This window comes from Halictus rubicundus, chromosome 11, assembly GCF_050948215.1.
Source record: "Halictus rubicundus isolate RS-2024b chromosome 11, iyHalRubi1_principal, whole genome shotgun sequence".
Taxonomy (NCBI): domain Eukaryota; kingdom Metazoa; phylum Arthropoda; class Insecta; order Hymenoptera; family Halictidae; genus Halictus; species Halictus rubicundus.
In genome coordinates, this window is record NC_135159.1 from 10,895,422 (window position 1) to 10,913,305 (window position 17,884).

Genomic DNA, 17,884 nt, shown 5'->3' on the forward strand with positions numbered 1-17,884 from the left:
TAATTGTAATAATTTCAATGAATGATAATTTTGTAAGTTAGAAAGAGAATAGAGAAAGCCAAAAACTGCTAGGAAGATTTAATAACGGGTATGCACCATAAATATTTTGTAGTTTTTATTAAAACATTTTAACAAAAATATATGCCCATGATTGACCACATGTGCAATCAATTTATTCAAATAAATGTATATATCTAACAATTATATAATTCTCCTTTATGGTCCTAACAGGTAGATGAGAATACCTCGAATATATAACATATATATATACATATATTTTATCACATATTGTTTAGGCAAGTATATATACAATAAACATCTACAATAAATTGCAATTCATTTTTTAATTGTAGATCCTAAGTTTGAATAAACAAATTGAGTTTCTTGTACATATATGTATAACAGAATGTACTGGCAATATAAATACATCCCAAAAATAAATCCCACACACCCTCATTTTCTTCGTAAATATATAATTTCATATTTTTCGTTCTTAAATTTTATTTTATAACTACAGTCAATAATATTCGGATACTCTTAAAAAGACGATATCTTTTTAAATATTGGTCCATACAACCTGGAGTTTTTTTTTAAGAAGTTAGAACAATTAGTTTACCACATGATATGAAAAGAAAATTTTGAAAAAAGTTATAAAAGACAACTTATTTTCCATGAAATTCCGACCAGTTGCAATTTTTTCCAAATTTCTTATTCATGTTATGTAGTAAACTAATTGTCTAACTTCTCAAAATTGAGTAATTACTCTAATGTAATTCATATAAGTTTGCTGTTCAATAACACATACATAGTATGTGATCAATAGAACCGTTGTATTTACAAGAAGAAGGAGAAACGAGTATTACATGAAAGCACACGTTAGAATTAAGAATAATACTGTGATAGGAAAGATAATGTAAACTCCCATTCGTGGATGACAGACGGATAGAAGGAGGGTATCATCATCTATTTCGTATTCAACACCATCGTTAGTTGGTACTTCGACTATCACTTTATCCGAAGAGAGTAGACTGACTGGAAAGGAACATTTGGTTTGATTCATGCAAGACTTTGTTACGTTCTCGTACTGAAGAAGGGGTTTATAAATATCGAACACCGCGTGTATATCGTTTGAAACAATATCATTATCGCTGTAAAAGATATAATAATAATAACCAGATTCTACAATATTCTGGATTGTTTGCATATGTTTTCCGCTGAGCAGATAACTGACATTAGTGCACTGTTCGGACGGTGCGAATTCTTGCGCAATTAAAATCGAACCACCATAACATTTGAACAAGCCATTTTCGAAACTGGACACAGAAGAAGCGTCGTCAATGTTTGTTCCATTCATAACAGCGTTTCCACCATGTTTAACGCCTTGATCAAGTAAAAACGGTGGCTTAACAAGGTCTGGACTCCTCTTGACTCTTTTATTTAACGTAGTATTTTCCATCCCTGTGTACTTTTCCGTATCATTAGCATCGTGTCTTTCTAAATTGTGTTTTATATTACTTTCTTGTATCATATTTTTCCTTTTCTCTTTCGCCGTTTTGGAATACTGTCTCTTTCTCGCATGCCTCAATTTTCTTGTACTATATGCAGCATTCTTTTTATGAATAGATTCTTTCGAATCTTTTTCGGGAACTTCTTTGTTAGATAATATATTGTTTTTTACATGTTCGTGAAAGTTATCGAGATCTTCATTGGCAGCTTTCAAAGTGATGTTCCGTGGAAATTTGTTTTTTGCACTTGTTAATAAACCGTTGACTTTAGTTAAATCTGTCTGAGAAGTAGCATCTTCATTGTCTGATTTAAATACCACTTTAACTTGATCCTGTGCTTCCGGCATAAATATACCCTCTACAATTTGGTCCCCGTGATTATGCTCTAACATACCGCATGTACGTAGATTACGTTCTCCTTTAACAAGTAGTATCGAAGCTCCTTCAAACCTGTGTGTAAATTAATTCTATGTTGAAAGATGAGCACCTCAGAACGAGGAATATTAATCAAGCGTTTCTCTTAAATGAAACTAACATACAGCAGTTTCAATGTTTTATTAAGAAACATTGGAATAGTTCGTAGGAAGAATCTTTAGTAGGTACCTAATGGAACTTAAGTTTGTACCTTGAACATACAGAAAGCGCTACACTTGCTCCTTGTAAGAGATAAAACCCCCAATATTCTAGAGTGTCATCTGGTATCGACATGCTCTTCTTAAGACGTATGTGTTTTTTATACGAAGTTATTTCTGGTTTTTGCGACACTTGAAATGCATTAAAGGTTCTATTCATTTGTATGGTGTGTTCCTGTGTAAATGACAATAATGTTATTCATCCACCTGTTTTCATTAAATTATAACAGCTGAACTAGCAAACCGACGAAAACGAATTCTTAGGAGCTTATAGTGAAAACATAGGAGTATCTAATAAAAATGATTTCAGTCACTTATTTTGCAAATGTTTTAAACAAATGCCATGTTTTTATAGCAGGGGAAAATGTGAAAATTTGAAAAAAATGGAGATATAGCCCCAAGTGTGTCCTTCACGGATGTGTTTTTAGAAAAGCAGACACTTTAAAATGGACGAAATGATAATTGTTTGAAGTGAATGCTGTACCGTAATATACCGTTTTGGGTGGCCGACACGCGGTACGAACAATAACGGACATACCTGCCATACCCTTCTTATACAATGTACTTTCTTACCTATGCGACCGTCATTTTATTTTAACTTAACTTATTGGTGAAAGTAGTCCTAGTAAATGTTTCCAGCAATTACTGTTACTGACGAAGAATGGGTTTTTCCAATGATTTACGACGGTATTAAATCCTAATCCTATGGCGATCGCATACCTGGGTAAGTAAATTGTATAACGGCATGGCAGGTAAGCCGCTCGGCCGTTGTTTGCTCGTACCGCGCGTCGGCCGTCCAAGACGGTATCCTGCGGTGCGTCATTCACTTCAAATAATTTTCATTTCGCCCATTTTAAAATGTCCGCTTTTCTAAAAACACGTTCGGAATTTTTAAAAAATTTTTTAATTTCTCCCTGCTATAAAAACATGGCATTTGTTTCAAACATTTGCAAAATAAGTGGTAAAAAAACATTTTTTCAACTGAAATCTCCTATAAGCTCCTAAAAACTTATTTTCCTCGATTTGCTAGTTCAGCCCTTATAATTAAATGAAAACAGGTTGATACTTTTTTTCACACGTCTGTAAAATCAATCATTTTTAATATATAAATAAAAGGTGTAGCATGTTCAGGATAGGTCTTCAACCCAGAAATTCAGAAAATTGTGAAACTGTAAAGATCTGAATTTTTTAGTTGGAGACAGTGTTGCTCGCATAACATGAGCTCATAGATATTTCTAATAAAAAATTCTTACAGAACAAAATATTGAGGAAATTCCATCAGTGACTTCCAAGATATCAGATTCAGTCACCGTATATGCAACATTAGCATAGAAGTTACGTCGTAGGTACAGCGGTGTAATAAGAAGTATAATTGGTAGTATTGTTGTTAATATGCAGAAAACTAATATCCTCCTGATACCTTGCATATTTACCTAAAATCATTAAACAAATGTTACATGTATGAATAAATAGATAAACAAATAAATAATATACATATAAACGATTAAATCTAGGAATATCATTAATGTTATAACATATATTTCACTTGCTCTTTATTCTAGCAAAATCCATATAAAAGATTATAAACACTATTCCAAATAAAATCATTGATGTGTAAGAAAAATATAAAATTTGAAATTGTTATTATACTAATAATAATACTAATAAATTCTTTAACGATAATTTTGAAAATTAGACAATAAATTAAATGCAGAGTGATGAATGTAAATATACATACTGTGCGACAAGATAAGCAGATATGTTCGTCATTTGTTTTCTATTGAGTTTATGACGTTCAAAGTATCTAAAGAAAGTCGAAGACTAATTATGTTTTAAAAATGCATATAAAGTAATAACTATTAAACCATTAATTGATCTTTCCATGTAAAATTTTAATTCAATATAGAAGTTACATTAAACACATACGGTTTTTATAACAAAACAAAATTATTTCACGGCAAGAGAGGTTAGAGGTTTTACAATGATAAAAGACGGAAACTGAAGTGTGATTGTTCGTGCACTCACACTGATAATTTAATCTTAGAAACATGCTCGATGCAATATCAGACCGCAGCGAGAAGAGACGGGCCTTCTTTTCTGAGCGCATTTTAATTAGGCGATGCGCAAGAATGGTGCATGGAAATTAGAGTTGCAAATTTGGTTTGCCAATACTGGCACACATAATACATATATCAATTTCGAATGAATACATCTTGCAGAAAATTATGCTAAATGACGGTAATTCATCAAACGAAAACCTATTACACAATAAATAGTACTTTGTCCTACAATTTTCAAACGCAAGGATGTAAACAGTTAAAAGGATTGATACAAAATAAGAGATGATGAGAATCACAATAATGGTGAATTTTAATGTTTCATCAAGGTTTATATTTAATGCCTTTTTTGTCATTTTTACACCAGTTGTATTTCATTCAATGGGGAAATTTTGTGAAACGAAATTGGAACGATTATAACTGTTATAAATAATTCTCGGAACACGAATGTGATGTAATGTAATCATTGTTTCTACCAATTAGTTGGTCTAAATCATGCGGGTTGATCTGCCCGTAAATCATTCGCAAATTGTACGATTTACAATTTGCTTCTTCGTTCGCGGTTTTTGGGGGGAAAGTTCAAGTCCAAGCATTTTCTATGGTGTTTATATAGATCGAGCGATCTCGGCGGCCATTTTAAGACATACATATATTTCAGGGTGTCTTGCAAAACATTCGCGACTAGCACGTTGCGAACAACTTGCAAACCTAGATCCAAATTGCAAACCTAATTCACGAGGACAATGTGCAGAAGCTAATCATTTCTAGTCTCTATAGATAGTAGTTTCAACGCTCTTAATTAGCATCACTGCCTACCTATTAGATGGCGCGACAATTTCCGGCACTGTGGGGTTTTTTATTTGAATATTCGCATTTTTAAATCCGAAAAAAATTAAGCCTTCCCCCGTGAAAATGTATGTTAATAGATTACTTTTTTTTTACTGCAAAAGACATATCCAATTACACATCAAAATCGGTAGGTATATCAAATCAGTATTTACGAGGGTGCAAGGTGAAGAACAACTTAACAAAATAATACTGTGTACCCACAATTCTTTTTTATTGCAACATACAAAAATTACGTATAAAGAAGAAAAAAATAAACTGTTTTTTTCTGTTAAAATTTATAGCATAATTTTATTCTTTCATGTTTACTGTGAAGCTGTGGAAAAAAGCATAATGTTTTGTTTGATTAACTCTATATAATTAATTGTTGTGAATGAGTTTCTCGGTATTAATAATACACACCATTTAGAAGCCCTCGGTTAAATTAATTTTCGCTATTGCTTGATAATATCCGTTGCTACTGACTGTACCCAACTGAGATATATGAATCTGTTTCAATACTGTTTCCCCGAAGGTAACATTTTCATGGGCCTAAAAATGACCAGATATTAGAACTTCACACGTATATGTATCATGATTATAAATGAATAATATATTTACTTTGAATATGTCTTTTCCATCGAATGTTTCAACAGGTACTTTCATTCGTTTCTCTTCATCAGTTCTTTTAAAATTTGTATTCATAAGCGTCACATGTAATTTAACATTTTCCCGTTCTTTGTCTATTAAATCTAAACAATATGTCTCCCATTATATACATTAATAGCTTATTATGAGAGGTGTGCGGGAACCGGAAAATGTCGGATCGGGACAGGTAGACAATTTTATTGTCGCGAATGGATTTTCGAATATACATATCGGGATTTTCGAGAATATTTTGGAATCTCGACAATTTTCGGGATTGTCGAGAACCCAACTTGTCTCGACTCGTCCCGACCATCGGATGCCCGATATTTTTGGGTTCTCGCCACACTTCTACTTATTTAAAAAATGTAGATTTATTTTTACCTACGCTAGCATAATAATTTACAATTTCATCTAATATTTCTTGCAAAACATTATTCGCATCAACTACTTTCGCGTACAGAACTTTTATCTTTTCAAGATCATCATTCATTATTGAAATTCCTTGCAAGCATATAGGAATTTGACCATACTTTTTAATTGCAGGCCTATATTTGCATTTTTAAAAATGATTAATATTCTGAAAGATATTTGAAATTTTAACAACCACACAAAACTTGACATACATCACAATATTCTCTTTACAATAATCTAGGGCTTTAATAGCTTGCTCTTTTTCTACATCGTCAAGTAATTTTAACATCCCAATGGTCATATGTAGTTTGCTCGGTGTCTGAAAGATGTTTTCATCTACACCTCTAGATGTTTTCCCTGAGTTTGTGAGTATATCATTCTTAAATTCATTAAATTTCATTGTTATATGATCTTCATTCAATGGTATAGATAAGAAATGTGTATAATGGAGTTTTTTCCTTGCTGCTATTATTAATAGATCTATTCTACGGCGTGCGCTTATTATTCCATTACGATAGAATCCAGTTATCACTGTAAATCAATAATTACAAAATGCATATTATGATAACAACAATAATTGTTGTCAATCGTAATTCAAAAACATTCGCTATACATAAAATAATCTGTGAATACATTTTCAAATATTTGTTTTCGTTCAAGATGGAATATATTCATATAATTTATGTTTTAGTTTTCATAGTAACTGATATAAAAGTAGTATACATATACATACAGGGAAATAGAACAAAATGATATGAAAAACACATGTCAGTTAAAAATTATAATTCAATAGTTAAAAAATTTTACAAACATATTTACCAATATCACCGTCCTGACCTACTTTCGGGATTTGTAAGCTTGTTTTGGTCTCTGCTTCTATTTTTTTACGCATCGTATGTTTAGTACCAACTATGAACGGGAAATATGATCTAAAATATCGTAGCTACATTAATATTAGTGTATCGACTTTTGTTATAAGATACGATATGTAAAATTATAGTTACTTTGGTACAGAAAAAGTATGTTTGTATCTTGACGACTCGTATGGGACAATTTCAATGTCATTGTCGTCAAATTCTTCCACATCTTCAATGTCAAGGTCATCATCCTCAACGTATGGAGTAGTAGTGTGATCGCTCGAGTTTTTTTTCCCGAAGTGTCTATAACACCGACCGTCTACCCAAACTAACTCTGGTTTTAGAACATTCATTGTTTAACAAATTACCTTCTTGTATTATGTAAACAAGAAGTTGCACACGATCAACTTATTATCAACTCTCTGGTACTATAGTGTACTGCTTTGTAATATCAGGTTGTATCAACTGTTTTATCATTGCACACTCATATCTTTATGATACAAAATATTTCACAGATAATAATCTTTTTTTTCTCTTCTCGATTCACTCATTAATTGACAATAGCAATAATAACACGTGATATCATCGCACTCGAGGTTGCAACAGGATCAGTGATACTAATGGATACCAGGGGGAGCAATCTCCCATGTATAATGTGTGGACATTAGCAGTGCCACCTAGACCCATTCCCTCCTGACCTCAACTAAAAGCTATATATATAGCTATACGATTCTACAAACATACACATACGCATATACACATACACATATATCTACTGTACAGTACGATTACTACATAAATTTAGAAGTAAACTTATATAAAAAAAAAGGATATAATATAATAAAAGGATATAATATGTTTTGCAACAATACATTATTTTTACAATATTTTATTTCAAAACATAATAATACATAATTATACATGTAACAGATAATTACATATAATATCAAACTAATACAAATGATAATATCTTCATCCACTTATTTTGTACACTCTTTACACTTGCTGCTGCACTGCTCTGCACCTCACTATCCTAAAACAAACTTAAAAAAATGTTATAATTAATGCACAAAGTAAAATTCGAAAAATAAGCTCAGAAATAAGTTCACCGAGTTCGCTCAATTTTGAAAAATTATTTCTAAAATTGATTCGACACTGAGCAAAGTTTTTTTCAATATTTTTTCGATATTTCCTGGGCTTATTACTCGAATTTTCAATACACTTAAATTTTTGTCTTATTAAAACAATATGAAGAAGGTTTTGAAGGTTATAATATCACAGTCCGCAACGAGTCACACGATCATTCATGCCATGCAGCAGTGGTTTTGGCAGGAATAGTAGCGTCCAATAGCAGGAAAGATTGGAACATCAGTCACGTCCAATCACGTTTAATCATGTGATGGCTGTGAACGTGGTGCCATCTAAGCTCATTCCCTCGCAAGTGAACTAAGCGGTCCAAGGTCATACATAAGAGTTTCCTCCCCCTGATGGATACTCACATACTTACTACATATGTATATGTATGTATATGTATACTGTCCATACTTTCCAGCGTCTCCAACGACGGGCGATGTAATATTTTACTTTATGGAAGAATAAATTTTTGCATGGTTACGTATAATAATGTTCAATTGAATCTTTGTATCTATTGATGAAGAACTAAAAAATTTTACATAGTTAGCTATGCATCACTTGTTTATAATTAATAAATAAACATATTTGAATATGTAAATAAAAATTCGACAGTAAACATAGATTTCATTTTATTTAAAATCGTACATTGCTTTCGGTTTAAAAATCATGCATCACAGAATGAATTTTTGTACCATGTAGAAGAAATTTTTAAGAATATAGAAAGTAATTTTATGGGTGCATTTACTGTCTCTCCAAATCACTTGTTTTTCTTTTATGTATATGAAACGATTCAGCGATTGAAACTTACTTTTACGAGACAGTTTGAAAGTTCTTTTACAGTATGTACTATTTACAATATACGAGAATTCGGTACGATGTTTGACAATAGAGTAAGAATTCAATATTCTTCGTGAAACCAATGTAAGGGATGAAGGTCAATACCTAAGTTAACTATGCAGGATGTACATATACATAATAGCAAGACATAAAATGCAATTCATTTTTTTTTAAAAAAGATTAACAGACATATTATTTTCTATACTAAATGAAAATATTAAGTTTATACATTGATTGCGTACAGTTAGAAATTTAATAATTTCTTAATGGCTAAATTATCAGAATGTTTCTGAAGCATGTACAAATTCACCTATATTACAATAATAATAATTACAAATATATCTACATATGGGCATTAGTTCAATATATTTCTACTAGATATATTACAATATTCAAGGTAAAGGATTCACGTAATAAATAACAATTTCACGTTATAAGTTACATAATTAATCGTCGTCTGTACTTTTCTGGTATACTGCACCAAACTTACTCATATACTTACGTACAAAATCTTTAGCTTTATGTTTAACATTTTCATTACATTGTAACTCGTCAACGCTCTTACAATGTTTCAACTCTTTTGCAAGTACAAAATGTGTAAGCTGTAACAACAAATCAAATTTCCAATTGATACAAATCGAATATGACTTGTTATTATTAATTCGAGTAACTGTATTAAGACCGTACCTTTCTTGCAAGATGTTTGAAGTCTTCGGTGTTAGTTATTCTACCTTGTTTACAATCGTTCTTTCTGTACGGATTCAAAAAGTGTACCATCACGTTCGCCATATTTATCCTGAAAGTATCTTTGATCTTCCTTTCCGACATCGTGGATAAATCCGTCGAAGGTGATTGCAATTTATTTAAGCTATGACGCGAATGCGATTTCGATTTGTTGCTACGTCTATGTCTTCGTATTTTCTCAACGTGCTCCTTGAACTTTGCCCTTTCCTTTTGACGGCGTAACCTCTCTTTAATACCCTTGTGCGTTTTGTGGTCTACACGATCTTCTTCTCGGCGTGGCTGTAACACGTGGCGAGCAACAATAAGTACAAATATTTAACACACAAAAAAAAAGAAAAATTTTAAACGTATAAAGAAACAGTTGTACTCAACGTACACTGATAATCCTTTCTTGAACCAAACCCTCTCGTCTTTTCTTCCCCTCGGGGAAAACCACAGTGCTCCCGGCCGCATTGTGAACACTAGCTTTCTTCGATACATTATGTTTAGAACCATTTAACGATTTCTCGAGTAAAGTGTTATTCAACTCTAACTCTTCAGGTTTCTGATCCTCGTTGTTATCGTCCTCAATGTCTTCCTCGTCTTCGTTCGACGAGCTAGAGTCCTCGCTGGACTCTGAAGACGAGGAGGAGTCCGGTTGAACTCCAATGTGGTCCGGCGGCGGCGGCAGCCATTGCGACACTCGTTCTTTCACGTGATAGTAGTATGTTCTACCTCTAGCGTCGGTCGCACTCTTCCATTTCGGTGGTAGATCTATGGCAGGTATTTCCGGTTGCGGTGATTTGAACGATTTCGCGGAGAACTGCTGATCCGATTGCTTTTCAACGTGATCGTAAAGGGGCTGTGTTTGAATGGCTACGGGCGGCGTACCACTATGAACTAAATTATTAGGTAGTGGCAATTGATTCTCGGGATATTGTTGGTGACAGTGAGGTAGTAAAGAATAGGCTGTTGTGGTTTGATTGAAGACAGGCGTTTGGCTTAACGTATACACCACCGGTGGTACACCAGAAGGTATGCTGCTAGACATACCAGGTGATATTTCAGAAGAGATCGTTGGCGTTAGGACATGCGAGTTTTGCGGTGGTATTGTCGATTGAGAATGTCCAGATACTGTTTGAGGCCCCCCTACGTAGACCGGAGTGCACTGCTGACTTATCTCTCCTTCTGCAATAACATATATTTAATGTACATAATATTCCATTACAGTAAAACCATGTTAGATCACTTTGTAACTCTGCGCCTTCTAAAAGACACTTTTCTTCTTATTTGGCAAGCATGTTGGAAGAGACACAAAGTTATGCAATGACCCGACGGAAGCAATAGGGTCGTTCCACGCGACTTAGGACACTTTTCGGGCTTTGTCGAAGGATAAAATGGAACATATCCAGATTTGAACAAAATCCGTAACAATACTCTGAATAGTGTACGATTTGGCGTGGAACGATCCAACAACAAAGCAACACGTACCCTGAGTAGTGTAATGTTGCCACTGTCCAAGCGATGGGTTATAAAATACAGGGTACCCTGTTTGAGGATCCACCATAGCAGTCGTGTGAGGATCTATACCTAACGCCAAACACCTGTTCTCATGATCCTGCCACGATTCCTGTTGCTGACGACGCTGTCGCTCTTCTTCTTCTTTAGCGACCTTCATAGCGAACAGTTGTCTGCGCTCGTACTTCGTCATTCGTGGAATAGGAACTAAACTACTTCTCTCTTCTACTCGTTTATCCTTCGTTCGAGTGTACTCAGTTTCTGGAGATTCTCGCCCTCGTCTTCGATCGGTGCGTTTTTCCGGTTCGTTTCTTCCATATCTGTCGGATCTATGTCTACAAAATAGTAATCATCAAGTCTTGGAAGAAACAACATTCATTAGAGTTAGAGGTGCGCGCGCGAGAACCCGTAAATCAGAGTACAAAAATCTATAAGAAATGTTTATCGAGATTTCGATTTTTGTCTCTGTTTATACCTGTCGTACGATGTCCCCCTTTTTTCTTCCTTCTCTAGTTCTTCTCTATACCCTCGATCTAAAAATCGAATACGCATTAATTTAATATTGAAGAAGTATCCGCACGCGAAATTAATATTACAATGACATTACCGGCTTCTCTTTCGTGCTCTTTCATCTGTTCGATTCTTTCCTTCTTAGGTATTCGGAAAACTTCCTTCAAGTTTGACCACTCGGCCAGAAGATTTAACGCTACGTCAGGTATAAGATTTTGATCCGCACTGTCCGATTTCACATCGCCGATCGCTATACAATTCTCGACGTTACTCTCGCTCTTCTCGGTATCGTTCAATTGATAGGAACTTTTTTTTTCGCTACTGTCATAACCGAGCTGCAATTCCTCGGAGCCTAATTTTGATTTGCCCTGGTCGTCTTCCGGCGAGTCTCCGTTCGGTGAGAAATACAATCGTTTCGACCATTTCTCCACCACATTGTAAATCTTGCTGTCCATCAACATCGTTTTGTTCGGAATCGGAAGCGTGTTCAGTGTTTTCAAAACTTCCAAACGGAACTGCTGTGCCTCTTCGGAATCATTAGTGGAAATGTCCATCACGTAACTCCAAATTAAACGTAAACCATGATAGTCCAAAAATAATCTTCGACATGGCTGTTCTCCGCTTTGTATGAACCGCAAGAGACGAGTCCTGTGCTCTAATTCTCTGCTACGCACCATAAGTCTGCTTAACGTCAACGTGTGTGCTCGATTCTTCAAACCACCGGAACACAATTTGTCTATCTCCTCTTCCAACTGGAAAAGCAAATGGAATATGTTAAAAAATCCAGAGCGAAATATATTAATAGTTAGCAAGGGCCTACATCTTCGTCTTCCATATAGTCAGTTTGTTTCTTTTCTCCCTTCTTCTTTCTCATGTCTTTATCGCGTTTCTCTTTCTTCTCTGTCTTCTCCTTTTCTTCCTCTGGCGTTTCACCGATCCAACCACGACAATTAGGAGCTTCGCAGTAACATTTCTGTGCCTCCTTACTAATTTTGCAATAAAACAATATCGCATAAACAACATGTAATAACGTAAAAAATATTTCGTACAATGATATCGCAATTCGAGTGCTAACGGTTAACATATTTTCAATATAGACTATGCTTACCCGTAACGTTGAAAATGATAATCAAACGTAATCTCTTCCCCGGCAGCTATAAATTTTTTATTAAAAAATCCTATTCTCAATTCACCGTTCACCGTCCACTACACAAATATTAAAAATTTACATACGTAAATATATATGTTCTTTATAGTCTGTTGTCTAACAATAGAACTACCGAGCCATTACGAGAAAAATCCTACGAAATCTGAATCCAATCCTGTTATTATTGTAAAGGTATTAGTCTCGTTTAGGGCGCGACAGTTCCAGTGTTAATTAATTGTACTTACTTTTTGTGTTTCAGAGTTTGGGTCGCAACTGTGATTTATAAATCGAGAAATGTTCCCTTTCATGGTGGCGTCGATGATCTGATCAGACTTTAACGCCATGAAATAATAATGTTTGTTCTTGTCCTTTGAATACTCTTTAGCTCTACGTCGAAAATCTTTTGGATCAACTACTTCACCTACATATTCCATTATAAATTCCCCCCTAATAATTAGAAATTGGATTCATCAACAAAATAAATTATTTCATGTTTCCATCTTATTCTGTATTGTCGAGAAGACTTACGCTAACAGATCGACCATGGCGCGTAAGCCGAAACCTTTCTTCTCTGTCCTGAATACCTCGCATTTAGCGTATTCGCAATTCTGAAATCGTTTGTTTGTGCACCGATCCCCGACCACGCATCTAGGTCCACTAGAATTTCCATAACATGTTTCACTGTATCGATTACTTTTTAATGTTTTATAGATCATTTGAATACACTCATTTTATACCATTCTATCATGAGAAGTCTATTAAGACAATCTTCACCGCAACCTAATTCTCCTCTTTCGATATCCTCTTCCGTTAAAAAGCAGTCGCACACCATACGTTTGGTTTCCTTATTTGTATACCTGGAAAACCTCGTTATTGTCAACATTTTATAAACATATAACAGTAAACATAAGTATGGGATCCATAATTATAAAATATAACAAACACTAACTTACATAAATTTAAAAAGGCTAAAAGAAGATTTTAATTTATATTTTTTAATATTTAAAAAATAAGTTTCCTAAAGAAGAATGACTCTTATGCAGTTAACAAAATATGAAGTCACTTCACAAGTCTTCGAGTATCTTACATTACTCATTTTTGACATGTTTCATGTGTTCAGTAGTGAATTAGTTGAGATATTGTTCAAACGCAGAGAGTCAATGAATCAGGTAATTTCATACTTTCGACTGACAATGTTATTATTATTTACCTTTCAGTCAGATATGAATTTTCACGTAAATACTCAAACTGGCTTAATCTCTCCTCCATTTCTCTATCTTCTAGTTCAGGAACCATAGGTAACGAAATCTTCGCGCCTACGGTTTTTGGAATTTGCACAGCAGCGACGGTGGTAGTTACAACCGAAGAGTCTTTCGTCTGTTCCGTTTCAACAACGGGTTGAATATTCGTCGTTATTACAATAGATCCAGACCCAGAATCGGAAGAACCAACGTCCATCACGGATCCAGACACAGATTTAAACATCGATGATCCAGATTCGTTGGTATTCGGAGGTAAAGTGCCAAATGTAGATCCGACTGTTGATGTGGATCCAAATCCAGTACTCGATCCACCCATTTCGAGTTCGCTAGACCTTCGCCAACGAGACTTTACTTTAACAGGTTTGCAGGAATCTGAATCGTAGCCAGTGGTGTTGCAAGTGGTCGCTAGCGGTGTCAACGAATCGAATGTGTTTACTGTTTTGCTGACATTATTCTCTTTGTCCGACTGTAATTCTGGTGGATTATCTACCTTTGCTTCTTGAGCGGTTAGAGCAGCATTGTTAGATACTTTTTCGCGCTCTTGTTGAGCACTTGATTTTGATACGTCTATATTAGGTTTCGAGACTATACCACGTCCTCGAGATCTGAAACGTAATAGTAGAAGTACTCACATGTTTAAACATTGTAATCAGAGGTATGCAAGAACTCGAAAATTTAGGCAATTTAGACCCAACATCTTAAGGTTCTCGCACACCACTAATTCTGCTACATACCTTTGCTTCATTAATCCAATTGATCTAATTCTACTGCTTCTCCTGACTCCAGAACTGTTAGATCCACTTTCAGAACCTGTTGTATCGGTGCTACCACTTCGACTCCTAAATTCAACTTTTTTATCGATATCATTAGAACTATTATTACACTTTGTTTCAAATTCCGTTAATTTACAATTGTTGAGGGACAATAGCGTGTCATTACTATTTTCACTGCTACTCGATAACTTTGAATCTTCCCCGTCGATTTTATTATCTGTTTCACTATCACCGTACAGTAATTCATTAGCCTGTGATTGTGTAGGTTTTCGTTGATTCCCAATTCTTTTGTCTTGCACAACTTTTGACTTCAACGAAGACTGATTACCGCAATCCGTTTTGTCATTGAGGGCAGTGGGTTTGTCCTGTTCGGTTGTGTCTTTATTAATGCTATCAGGTAAAGACACGAAATTGTTAGGATGATGTAACTGCTCTATTTTATCCAATATCGATGAACTACTCTCATCGTCGATATTCATGGGTATTTCTTTTTCTGTATTACTGGCGATTTGTATAGGAGACGTTATGCTTTCTGTATTAGATAAATCATTGACTAACTTTTCTATTTCTTTAGAAGATTCGCTAATTTGCATGTCTGCTAATCTGTTGTCTATTCTGCAAAATGCATCGTCTTTACACAGAGTTTCTTCCAGCTCCTTTGCACACATATGACTACTTGTATATAAGTCTTTTTGATCGCTAGCTGCTTCATTATCCTGAATAGATAATTTTTCTAAAGTACACGATTTATCATTTGCGTCGCTAGAAGTCATTGGCACGTCTATACACAAGGCTGATAAGGAATTTTCTGTCTCGTCTCTGTTCAAGTTACACATATCCTTTAGCCCTGTGCAGTACTTGATATCGGATGTACTTTTCGAATTAGATGTATCTACAACCATGGACTCTGTTCCATCTTCGTTTTGTATCACAGTATATTCGACAAAATTTTTTCTTTGCAATGCAGAGTTGCTCACTAATAACACTTCTTTTACTATCATATCGTCCTCTTGCCTCAAATTATAATTATCATCTTTAACATCTTCTTTAACTTCCATCTCTTCGCATATTATGGTTTCTTCTATCACATCTTCCGACCATATCTCGATTTCGTTAGAATTTGCTTGCATTACGTCGTCTTTACTAGGATTGCCGACAACTACTTGGTGGACATCCTCGGGACTAAGTTTCTCGGAGTGATCGATTATAGCGTCTATTCCGTCTTGACTATCGCTTTCACTAGTGTCCTTTTTATATTGTAACGTTGAATATTCACTCTCCTCGTTAATTACAAGTATATTACTATTGGAGGCATTCTTATGCTTATTCGGTTTCCTCAATGAATTTTGATTCTTTCTAGGAAGCAGCTGGTTCTGATCATCCCCGGTACTTTTGCTATCTTCCGTATCATTCGGATAAGATATTTGCAAAATATCCCCGTTAACTTTCTTTTCTTCTAATTGTTTCTTAGCTATTTGCCTACTGGATTTTCGAACAGGTACATACTTAACTGTCGATTTCACTGATGTTTTCATTTCAGTTTTGCGTCTGCGTGCCATTTTGATTCCATAAATATTCTCTTAATCTGTAATATTTAACGGAAATATTAGCAACAGACACGAGTCTCGTGTTCTTTTCAACAATACATCTGACAGAAAAATTAGAATCAAATACAAATATAGATGTAAAAAATGTTACCAATTGTTTCATCACAGTCTTTTATACAAGAGTGAAAAAATAATACCTTTATCAATTTATTATTCCAATAATGAATAGCAAACAATAATAATTTCATAAAATGGAATCGAGTGATCATTGAAAAGTATGCTTTTTAATATGATTTTGTTGAGTAACTAAAGATTGTAATCTTCGTACGCAACGTATTCTAAAATGTATTGTCATTTTTCAAGGAGCATACATAATTGTTTGAAAACCAAGATTAATTTGTAATCTTTCGATAAATATAATGATATACCGATTCAAGATATATAAATCTTTGATATTGAATGTTTTTATGGCTGATATAAGAATATTACATTAACATATTTGTACTAACAACAAATGGATAGCATTCTTTCTTCAATGTACATGCTGCAACACATTTCGGTTAGATTGCACATTGTAGAGGGCAAAATTATGGAACACTTACCATATGCCTTTAAAATAATATGTTGTAAGCTAAAGATGATCATTGTTTAAGATGTTTCATGTAGTTTTCTAATGAACACTTTTTTTCTAGATCTCAGTCTTCCAGGGGAAGCATGAACATAATCTTGATCCGTTCTAAATCATTGCAACGATGATTATGTTCATTAAAAACAGCGAAGTTTAAGCGTTATTACAGAGTTTTGGCCCTCCAATAATGTAGAATTATACATTACACACTGATAGAACTTTTCCGCCAATGTAGAGATATCCGTCCCAGTCTTGACTGTTTTTCACTTTCCGTTCATCGCTCTCGACAGAAACGGTCCGAGATTTCTATTGCAATTAATACTTCCCAAGTCAACTTACAGATTTGTTTAGGCAAACATTAATCACCTGAATGAACGCATCATGAAGAAGTGCAAAGGATGCGTGATACTTGAATGATAAAGTGTGTATCTCAACCGCGTAAGTAGTTGCCTCTGAACATTGCTTGTTGTGCCATGTAGTGGCTACATATGGCGCAGGGCTGACTCTTACTTTAACAATTTTACTAAACTTTTCTTTTACCACTAGAACATGAATTTTAATCATTTACTTTTCTCATGCCAATTTATCGAATCTTCCTTTTACTATTCAAAAATAAGTATAAATGTTATGTTTCATTAGTTGGGCATAGTCTGAACGTAATTCAGTTACGTTAGGACAAATGAATCCACCGTGCGTGTGCCAAATGATGGTTAACGAGGTATATTCGTGCTAACTCTAAGACGATTCTTCGACCAATAGCGATCCCTTACCATTGCACGTATTGTCGCTATTGGTCGAAAAATCGTGTTAGAGTTAACGCGAATACACTTTACCTAGTCGTCATCTGACGCGCGCACAGTACGTGTTCCG

The 17,884-nt window shown here is 34.5% G+C and overlaps 3 protein-coding genes across 8 annotated transcripts; all 3 read right to left on the reverse strand.

Moving 5' to 3' along the window:
- Window positions 1-100: 100 nt before the first annotated feature.
- Window positions 101-4,316, reverse strand: LOC143358659 (uncharacterized). 3 transcript variants are annotated; one of them, XM_076795962.1, is made up of 5 exons: window positions 4,163-4,311; window positions 3,876-3,941; window positions 3,391-3,570; window positions 2,131-2,312; window positions 101-1,955 (listed from the first exon to the last, which is right to left on the reverse strand). In XM_076795962.1, exons 3-5 carry the CDS (start codon window positions 3,562-3,564, stop codon window positions 860-862), a joined length of 1,452 nt encoding a protein of 483 aa, XP_076652077.1. In that variant the 5' UTR covers window positions 3,565-3,570; window positions 3,876-3,941; window positions 4,163-4,311; the 3' UTR covers window positions 101-859. The 3 variants fall into 3 exon arrangements, with proteins under 3 accessions (XP_076652077.1, XP_076652078.1, XP_076652079.1); XM_076795963.1 differs by lacking the exon at window positions 3,876-3,941 and having other exon boundaries at window positions 4,163-4,316; XM_076795964.1 differs by lacking the exons at window positions 3,391-3,570; window positions 3,876-3,941; window positions 4,163-4,311 and adding an exon at window positions 2,622-3,118.
- A 914-nt stretch (window positions 4,317-5,230) lies between these two features.
- LOC143358701 (activating signal cointegrator 1 complex subunit 1) lies at window positions 5,231-7,541 on the reverse strand. Of its 2 annotated transcripts, XM_076796044.1 has the most exons (7): window positions 7,083-7,541; window positions 6,898-7,007; window positions 6,291-6,609; window positions 6,049-6,212; window positions 5,641-5,771; window positions 5,443-5,571; window positions 5,231-5,356 (listed from the first exon to the last, which is right to left on the reverse strand). In XM_076796044.1, the coding sequence occupies exons 1-6, from the start codon at window positions 7,286-7,288 to the stop codon at window positions 5,446-5,448; spliced, it is 1,056 nt and encodes a 351-aa protein (XP_076652159.1). In that variant the 5' UTR covers window positions 7,289-7,541; the 3' UTR covers window positions 5,231-5,356; window positions 5,443-5,445. The 2 variants fall into 2 exon arrangements, with proteins under 2 accessions (XP_076652159.1, XP_076652158.1); XM_076796043.1 differs by having other exon boundaries at window positions 5,280-5,571.
- A 1,144-nt stretch (window positions 7,542-8,685) lies between these two features.
- Window positions 8,686-17,483, reverse strand: Set2 (SET domain containing 2). 3 transcript variants are annotated; one of them, XM_076797309.1, is made up of 15 exons: window positions 17,225-17,483; window positions 16,989-17,122; window positions 14,801-16,424; window positions 14,015-14,671; window positions 13,542-13,661; window positions 13,333-13,461; window positions 13,050-13,251; window positions 12,766-12,863; window positions 12,478-12,643; window positions 11,755-12,409; window positions 11,623-11,680; window positions 11,121-11,482; window positions 10,027-10,817; window positions 9,594-9,929; window positions 8,686-9,508 (listed from the first exon to the last, which is right to left on the reverse strand). In XM_076797309.1, exons 3-15 carry the CDS (start codon window positions 16,396-16,398, stop codon window positions 9,353-9,355), a joined length of 5,328 nt encoding a protein of 1,775 aa, XP_076653424.1. In that variant the 5' UTR covers window positions 16,399-16,424; window positions 16,989-17,122; window positions 17,225-17,483; the 3' UTR covers window positions 8,686-9,352. The 3 variants fall into 3 exon arrangements, with proteins under 3 accessions (XP_076653424.1, XP_076653425.1, XP_076653423.1); XM_076797310.1 differs by having other exon boundaries at window positions 10,027-10,403; window positions 10,683-10,817; window positions 16,989-17,483; XM_076797308.1 differs by having other exon boundaries at window positions 16,989-17,483.
- Window positions 17,484-17,884: the final 401 nt, after the last annotated feature.